The following is a 9,851-nucleotide window of genomic DNA, read 5'->3' on the forward strand; positions in this document are numbered from 1 at the left end:
TGGGTTTGAATTAATGGATCTGCCATTTCAACAGCTTCACTTTGACATTTGGTCAGCATTTCTACATTCCAATATACTCAGCAAGAATGCCAAAGACTCTCAAAATGGAGGTGAAAACAATATCATCTCTATAAATAGGATGGAGAATTAAGTTATAGGCTATAACAGGAGGAATAAGATTAATGTCATCTGTAATCTTCTCTCAGGCTCAACCCCTTGGGTGTGTCCAGGTAGGATAGAAACTGATAACCTTTCTCCATCTAGTAGATGACCTCTCTCTACCTCACCTCAGGCATGGCCTCCATGCAGGGAGTCAATCGCTCAGGAGTGACTGAGTTCATCCTCATTGGCTTCTCTACCTTCCCTCACCTTCAGCTGATGTTCTTCCTGCTGTTCCTGCTCATGTACCTCTTCACACTGCTGGGCAACCTGCTCATCATGGCCACCATCTGGAGTGAACACAGTCTCCACACACCCATGTACCTCTTCCTGTGTGCCCTCTCCATCTCCGAGATTTTCTACACCTTCGCTATCATCCCACGCATGTTGGCTGACCTGCTCTCCACACTTCACTCCATCACCTTTCTGGCCTGTGCCAGCCAGATGTTCTTCTCCTTCACATTTGGCTTCACTCACTCTTTCCTCCTCACTGTCATGGGCTATGACCGCTATGTGGCAATCTGTCACCCACTGCGCTACAATGTGCTCATGAGCCCCCGGGGCTGTGCCTGCTTGGTTGCCTGGTCCTGGGTTGGTGGTTCATTCATGGGGACAGTGGTGACAACAGCCATTTTCAACCTTACTTTCTGTGGACCCAATGAGATTCACCATTTTGCTTGTCATGTTCCACCTCTATTGAAGTTGGCATGTGGAGAGAATGTACTTGTGGTAGCCAGAGGTGTGGGAATGGTGTGCATCACAGCCCTCCTGGGATGCTTTCTCCTCATCCTCCTCTCCTATGCCTTCATTGTGGCAGCCATCTTGAAGATACCATCAGCAGAGGGTCGGCACAAGGCTTTCTCCACTTGTGCATCCCACCTCACAGTGGTGATTGTGCACTATGGCTTTGCCTCTGTCATCTACCTCAAACCCAAGGGTCCCAAGTCTCTAGAAGGAGATACTCTGATGGGTATCACTTATACAGTTCTCACCCCCTTCCTCAGCCCTATCATCTTCAGTCTCAGGAACAAGGAGCTGAAGAATGCCATGAAGAAGGCCTTCCTAAGCAAACTCTATCCAGAGAAAATTTAATGACTTATAAGAAAATTCTTGGGATTAAGTAAATTGGTTTACCAAATTTTACTGTTTGAGACAATACTCCATCATTATGTTTACTTATGATACTTTCATGTTGGTGAAACCTTTATACTCATATGTAAGTGTACATAAAGGGATAACATCTAGTATTTATTTGGGGATGGAAATAAGTATGAGACAATGGAGAGAAAATTGTATTTGACCATTCTGACCTGCTATAGGACACATTATTAGTACTCAACTTGTCTTACATATTTCTCAGGAGGAATAATACAAGCCTCATGATACTGAACAAACCAGAATGTTGGCTTATGTATTTATTGTGAGAACACTTAATGCCCTCTGTCTCCCAAAATCCAGTTATCTACTATCCCCAACAACATATATCCAGAATGCAACAAGAAATGGAAGACTTCATAACATACTTTTGTCTGGTTGTACTAGGTACACATAATCTTTAAGTTTCCTAAAGACAAACTGGGAGTGGTGGTGCATGCCTTTAATCCAAGCACTCTAAAGGCAGAGGTAGGTAATTTTCTGAATTCAAGGCCAGCTTGGCCTACAAAGCAAGTTCCAGGACAGCCAGGACTACATAGAAAAACCCTGTCTCAGGAAATAAAAAAGTTTACTAAAGATTGCCCTTTGTTTATAGCAGAGTAAAAGAAAACACCCTTAATTTCAGAATTGCCAAGAAGTTACAAAGGACAATAAGCAAGGATTGGGGAAATGACTATTTCCAGTGTGGTTTTGAACTCACAGAGATCCAAACGGATCTCTGCCTCCAGAATGCTAGGATTAAAGGCATGTGCTACCACTGCCTAAACCTATATTTAATATAGTGGCTGTTCTATTCTCTGACCCCCAGATAAGTTTATTGTGGTATACAATATGTCAACCACATTTCCCCTTTTTTGTCTAAAATAAAAAAATTATAGCTAATATAAGAAAATGTGTATACATTAAATATATACAATATATACAGTCAAGAATTACATTAACAATGTCTAGTCCATTAACATTTGACAGATTCAGACAAAAAACTCCATAATATACATTAACAATGTCCAGTCCATTAACATTTGAAAAATTCAGGCAGAAAAATTTCATTTCTTATCCTATTTAAAACAAGTAGTTCCTTTTTAAAAGTAGACTCAATAATCTACCTTTTATCTTATCATATCCATATTCTCTATTTTTTCTTTTCTGAGTAGATTCAAAAGTCTACCTTTTATCTTATCATTTCTATACCTTCCCTTTTTTAAAAATCTACCTTTTATCTTATTATTTCTATATCTTCCCTTTTTTTCTTTTCAGAGTATATTCAATAATCTACCTCTTATCTATATCCTCTTTTTGCCTTTTTCTTTCTTTTTTTTTTAAAAATAAGAACCATGACTCTAATCTCCTTTGTTTAGCTTTTCTTTTCCCATCGTAAACAATGACAATATCCATAACTCATTAAATGACCAAAAACTATCCACCTCTTGGAAATGTAGGCATTGTGTTCTTAAAATTACTTCCTGCTGTCTGAGGGTGAAGGCATCTTTAGGGAATCCTGAAAAGAAAATTTTGGGTTAAGTGTCAAGTCCTGGGAGAGTTAGCTGTATCATTTGTCCAGTCTCTGCATAATGGGAAAGTGCAGGGCTTGTCTCAAGTCCTTGCTCAAGTAGTCTGTGAATCTGGATCATCTTAGCTAGCCATCTCAAAACTGTCCTGAGCAGTTTGTAGTCCAAAGCAGATCTTTCAGGTGTTAATCAGCTTAATGGCTTTATCATAGTCCAGGTGGAATCATCATGGTGAGATCCCATCATCCTCTTGAAAATTTCAAAGTTTCTGTTAGGAGTGGTCATGGTTGCCTGCAGAAATTTTTCTTTTTTTTTCTTTTGTGCCACCTCTGTGGTTTGGAGCAATCACAGTCTGGTAAATGTCTGTCTCTCAGAACCACGAATGTTCTTCCCTAGAAGAGAATATCTTCACAGTAATTTCTCCCCACCATTTGCCTCACCAAACTTCTCCAAACTGACCTTTGGACGATGCTTTCTTGTAACAAGATGGTCCTGGCAATTGTTCTCTGAACAAGCAGCAGTAAACCTTTCATACCCGGTAACAGCATCGCTGCCGCCATCAACAGGATGAGAAGCAACCAGCAACTTGGAGCAGCAGCTGCCACCTCCATGGTCTTGAAACCACCGTTTGTGGCCCAGCCTAGTCTTGGCTGCTGCTTTTCCTCAGTAAGCCTCCCAGGCTGGTCTCAAACTCAGGGTTGTCCTGCCTCTGGTTCCTTCAGCAAATCTCATCAGCATGCACCACCACAAGTAATGATTGATGCAGGTATCCAACATCGACTTTTGCCCTTCACGTTCATAAGTGCACACACACAAGCTTATAAACATAAACACACACACAGATAAAGAGTAATAATGGGGCTGGGCAGACAGCTCAGTTGTTAAGTGCTTTCTGTACAAGCATGACGACCAACTCGAATTTGATCACAGGCATCCACACAAAAAGCTGAACAAAGCAGTGTGTACTTGTAATTTTATCACTGGGAGGAAAAGACAGGAGGATGGGTTACTGGAGCTTGCTGGCCAGCTAGTTTAGTAAAGGAGGGTGCTGCCAGTCCAGGAAGAGACTCTGGACAGAGAAATACAGATGGGGTGGGGGAGGGCCAGAGAGAAGGAGGGAGGGAGGGGGCCAGGCAAGCAGAGGTAGAGACAGAGACAGAAAAAGAGCAATAAGCAGATTCTCAGAATAAACTAAAGAAACCTTGTATGAATCTCAAATACTTATAGACAGATATTGATGTCTTCATTGTTGGTTCAAGTAAAAGCTCTCATTGTGAAATATTGTCTGTTAAGAGTACAGAAACCAGCAGGTAGCTCTATTGAACAAAGACTGATTGTGGGGTCCAGGATGGAAGTTTATGTCATAGTTCCAAAGTCTAAATGCTTACTAGTTTCTCCACAAAGAGGGACTTCAGGATGGTATTTTAATTTGTTAGAATAGCCGTTGTCATATAGAGATTGAATAAAAAGAAACAACACATCACTACTTGTGAAGTATGAATTCAGTCTTTCTCTACCATTTGAGCAATGAAAATATTTGGCAATGGTGTGAAGCTGAAGGCAAGTGGAACAGTTTTACCTAAAACCTGGAATCCCAGAGAAGTCCCTTTGTAGAACATATGCTGCACTTCCTATTTCTGATTGTTCATTCTTTCTACTAATCAGGCACCTCATCTGTACAGACTCTCAAGGCAGGAACAGGACAAATAGAATCTGCCTTCCCCATGTAATGAGGTGAAACTGTTCCTTCAAAGATGCAGGATTTGTCAAAGATGACAAAACATCAAAGTTCCCAGTTTCCAACATGGGTCTTCTCTGATTACATATGCAATCTTCTTACAGGCTTTATGGGGACAAATTCCAGAGAAACTGGGCATTCTCTGTATTCAAGAGTCTAACATCTCAGAGTATTTTATAGCACAGGTGGGCACTTGCAGCCTACCATGCACTGGCACATGCATCCTTCAAACACTAATGCAAGATTTCAAGTCTGAGTGTTTCATAATTTTAGATAAGGTTTTGTCTTTTAGGAATTTATTAGTAATTCCTATGCATTGAGCTGAGATGTCCACTTCCCCAAGAACAAAGCCAATATGGGCAAGAACGTAAGTTAGATTCTCCATTTTCTTCTCCTCTCCTTTTAAATTTTGAATCTATTATTTGACTGTTTTATACATGTATATAATGCAGTTTGATATTATTTACCCCCAACTTTCCCCTCTCATTCTTTGTGACTTAACCCAATGTGTCCCCTATCCCTCCTTCTCTTCCTCCTCCTGCACCTCTTCCTCCTTCCTGTAAGTCATTAAGTCATTACTGCTTGTTGAAATGTTGACTGATCTTGTTGGCTTGATCTTGTGCAGGTAACTTTAGTTTCAGTGAGTTCATGTGTATAACAACCATATCATATTCAGAAGACAGATTTCATAGAACTCTTCTACATTCTCCAACTCTTCTATTTCTTCTGCCCCCTGAGCCTTTAAGGGGAATAGGGGTTCCATGTAGGGCTGAGCATTCATCAGCCACTGATTCTCAGTGCTTTGACTAGTTATGAGTTGCTACAAAACTGCTGCCTACTGTAGAAAGTTAGTTCTCTAGCCAATGTTGAGAGAAGCATGAATCTATGTGTATAACATAAATAGAAGGCAGTTTGGCAATGTATCCATTCAGCAGAACAACAGTATGAGGTTCCTTCCCACTACAACCAATGATCTCCAGAGTCTGTTTTCTTAGAGATCCACTTGGTTCTTGACTGTACTGTTATCTGTATGAATAGACAACCTGGATAATGGATAACTGTCTACTATGAGACTTGGCAATGTCTCAGGCTAACTTGTGATGACTTGGGCTACAAGCTTTGTAATATCAGCAGCAAATATGCTTCAAACAGCACCAACATGATACTTGTATATCATCAATTGTCCCATGATAATGAACAATCCAGATTATTGGCTTGGATATTTACTGTGAGTGACCTCATTGTCCTTCAAAAACATGGCAAATCCATGTTTGACCCAGGCTGGTCTGGATTCAAATATTGCCTATGGATGAGATTCCACATCCAAAAAAAAAACAGTACCTTACATGTACATCCCACACTGGCATTTATTATCTGAAAATGATGGATAACTTCACTATAATAAAGGACTGTTATACAAATATTGGTACAGTTTATACAGTGAAACACAGGCAGCCGTGAAAATAGTTCCATCTTGTACTTCATTGGAATCTCTCCCTCCCTCGTTGTCCCATTAGATATAGCTTTACACATTATCTACAGAGGGATAATCCCAGAATCCTTACCCTTCTCAACTTCTTTTTCAACATCTTTCCTTGAATGTGGAGTAGGCATCTTGAACCTAATGATTAACTCTCAGATATTCTGGTTTTTATCTTTATGTTTTTCATGTGTGAGGCATGCTTGCATAACTGTAGCATGAATCTTAAAAGTTCTTATTAATAAAATCAAACCTGAGGCCAGCTATTGGGGTGAACACTGGAAGATCAGAGAGCCAGAACAAGCCACAGCTACCTCACCTCGCCAGATCCTCAGCTGGTCTTGCTTCCTCAGAATGGAGGCCTCTGAGTCCTCATCTAGAATGGCTCTTAGCTGAATTGCTGCTCAAAATCCTGAATGCTTAACCAGGCCAAATGTTTAACCAGCCAAGTGCTGCTAGTTCCTGGTCTTCACGCCTTGTATATCTTTCTACTTTCTGCCATCACTCCCTGGCACTAAAGGCTCACTTCTTGGGATTAAAGGCGTGTGTCACCATGTCTGTCTGTTTCCAATGTAGCCTTGAACTCACAGAGATCCAAAGGGATTTCTGCTTCTGGAATGCTAGGATTAAAGGCGTGTGCTACCACTGCCTATCCTTTATGTTTAATATTGTGGCTGCTCTGTCTCTGACCCCAGATAAGTTTATTAGCATGCACAATATTTGGGGGAATACAATACCACATTAACTGCATATTTTTTGCATTTATGTACTCATGTGTGTGTGTGAGTGCATTTATAGGTCTAAAGTGAATGTTGGGAGCCATCCTCAATCACTTTTCCAGCTTCTTTATTGAGGAAGGAAAACCCATTCAAACCTAGAACTCCCTGATAGGGCTAGTCTCACTGGTTATCTTGCTATGGGGATCCCTTGTCTCAGTCTTCGAGTACTAGGATTAATTTAGGCTATCATTTCACCAAAATTTTATGTGGGTTTTTGGAGGTCTAAACTGCAGTCCTCGTGCTTTTTGGCTAATTTTTTAAACTGCTGAACTGCCTCCTTAGACTCAAATATTCTTATTATTGTCCCTACTACCCTCTCACATCTGAGAAAACATAAATCCAAGTCCATTGTTTTTGGGAACATCCTGACTCCTTTCCTTTACCTTACATCTCACCCACTTGCAAATCAAGATTAGACCTCTTTTCCAAGTGTGTCCACCTGTCTCTGTGTTCACTACTTTAGATTTTTTGATGGAGTATGAGAGCCCTTCCCTAGTCACACCCCATTCTGCAGCAGTTCCTGTCATGTACTCTTTCTCTTGGAATTTACTCTCCTCTCTGTTCATATGTTCATGTGGCTTTTCTGTGTTTGCTAGATATTGTCTATTTCTAACCAATGGATTACTGAGCAAATGTTTATTTGTTCCATTGCTATATGGTAGCATATGATAGGTTTCCAAATATTTGTTAAATAAATTGATTTAGAATACTGGGAAGTAAATCTAACCAGGTGGAACAAATTTTGTCTATTCAATTGTTATCACTGTATAGTAAATGTGTAGAAATGAGCTTTCTCCTCCTGTGTATAAGACTGCCTTGTAAGAAGTACCTGGCTTCTAAGACAGTTACATGATCAAAGTAAGGCAATGTCTGTGAATGTCATTGCACGGTGCTTAGCACACAGACTCAAAAAATAGCACTCATGATTCAGTCATAATGGAAGTTTTACTTGAATTTTTCATCAGACAGATATGAGACAAAGAACTGTCCCCTTGAAGACCAGCAACTTTACTACATATTCTTGGCACTTAGTGTGGGATATTCTAGAGGACACTGGACAAAAGCCTGTGGTCTATGAGGAAGAGAAATAGGGAGAAGTATTAATACTACTCCAATTGAGAGTAACAATCTCTTCCCCCGGAATCCTTTTCTGGTTGTTGTTGTTGTTGTTTGTTTGTTTTTTGGTTTTGGTTTTGTTTTTTTGGGGGGGGGGCAGAAACTGCCTACTCTCTGTGCCTTGCCTCCAGGACTGGTTCCCATAACTCATCACATGACAGCATTTCATAGAAAGTGATAAATGTGGCAATTTGCTTTCAAAGAGAACTGATGACCTGGAGGAAAGGCTGTGCACTGGTTAAATGATAAAAATAAAATTTCCTTGAGTAAATTGTTCTTTATTAGGCTTGGTTTCCTAGCACTAAAATGGGTGTAATTGTAATGATTATGAATTTTAGGACGGCTCCTAGAATTAAGTAGCACATTTCATGAAAGACAGTTGATAGTTTCTGGCACAAAGACAACACACGTGAAGCAGTCAGTAGCTCAGTAGGTAATGGTACTTGCCACCAAACCCGAGGACTTGTGTTTGATCCCTGGAATCCACATTGTAGAAGGACAGAACCAATGTCCACAAGTTGTCATGACTTCCAGATGTGCTCCATGAACATGTGCAGTTGCATACATATATAAAAACATACAATAAATAAATAGAATTGTATTTTTAAATAAAATAGTTAAGAAGTACTAGCTTTAATAATCACTTGTGGCTGGGCAGTGGTGGTGCATGCCTTTAATCCCAGCACTCAGGAGGCAGAGGCAGATGGATCTCTGTGAGCTAAAGGCCAGCCTGGTCTACAGAGCAAGTTCCCAGGACATGCTTCAAAGTTACACAGAGAAACTCTGTCTTGAAAAACCAAAAAAACAAAAAACAAAAACAAAAAACCAACCAAACAAACAAACAAACAAAACCAAAAACTCAAAACCAATCATTTGTGAACTGCGTGTTTCTATATCCATGTTCAGTTAAGGGGTACAAGAGAGGGACCATTGTATTGTAGATGTTTACCTGAGGCTCAATAGTCACACATAGAAGTATTAAGGCTCCAACCAAGATAAGAACTAAGAACAGGAAGATATAACCAGGTGACAGGTAGGTGGTTCATAGATGCATAGGTCAACAGATATTATTATTTGGTATTGTATTGGTTCATGCAAACATAAAAACTGTGAAATACCATAAAATGTCATATGCAAGGTGAATCCCAAGAAGTCATCACTATAATTCAAGTGTTCAAGGACCAGTGGCCTAATGGTACAGACTCCAAATTGGATCTGTTAGTGCTAAGTGCAGAAGAACAATGTCCCACCTCATGCAGGTGGGCAGAGGGAGAATGGATATCACCACTATTTTAAATTTTAGTCAGCCTCTCAACAAATTAGACTGTACCTACCCACAACACACCAGGGAGGGTCATCTGTTTTACAATTTGTATTAGCTACAACTTGTGTTAGGTACTTTTCTCATTGCTGTAACAAAATAATTGATCAAAAAACAATTTAAAGAAGGTTTATTCTGGCTTATATTTCAAAAGAATACATTCCATCCTGGTGAGGGAGCCATGTTGGGGAAGGCATGGCTGCAGGATTCTGGCCACTCACATTGTATCTGAAATCAGGAAGCAGAGTGAACAGGAAGTGGAGCTACACTATAAACCTCACGGCCCACCCCCAAATGACCCATTTCCTCCAACAAGGTTCCACGTACTAAAAATTCTACAACTTTCCAAAATAGCACTATTAGGTGCTGACCATGTTTTAAATACATGTGCCTATGGGAGAACATTTTACATTCAAGCCACAACACAATTAAATGCTAATGTGTTCAAGAAATACCATCCTAATATACCTGGAAATGCTGCCTAATCAGTTATATGAAAAATTCATGACCTAGACAGGTTGACAGTTAAATTAACAAAGTTCTATGGTTACAAATAAATGCAAGAATGTTATGGTTTGAAGTTCACTCATTCTAT

The 9,851-nt window shown here is 40.0% G+C and overlaps 1 protein-coding gene across 1 annotated transcript; it reads left to right on the top strand.

Moving 5' to 3' along the window:
• The first annotated feature begins 294 nt into the window (after nucleotides 1-294).
• On the top strand, nucleotides 295-1,251 carry LOC128115689 (olfactory receptor 10H1). The gene has a single exon (XM_052746669.1). The coding sequence runs from the start codon at nucleotides 295-297 to the stop codon at nucleotides 1,249-1,251; it is 957 nt and encodes a 318-aa protein (XP_052602629.1).
• The last annotated feature ends 8,600 nt before the right edge of the window (nucleotides 1,252-9,851 follow it).

Source organism: Peromyscus californicus, unplaced genomic scaffold (genome assembly GCF_007827085.1).
Source record: "Peromyscus californicus insignis strain IS unplaced genomic scaffold, ASM782708v3 Scaffold_1__1_contigs__length_55948999, whole genome shotgun sequence".
Lineage (NCBI taxonomy): Eukaryota > Metazoa > Chordata > Mammalia > Rodentia > Cricetidae > Peromyscus > Peromyscus californicus.

Bases quoted from the DNA above. Each gene is read 5' to 3' on its own strand.
- LOC128115689 (XM_052746669.1), top strand. From the start codon at position 295: ATGGCCTCCATGCAGGGAGTCAATCGCTCAGGAGTGACTGAGTTCATC.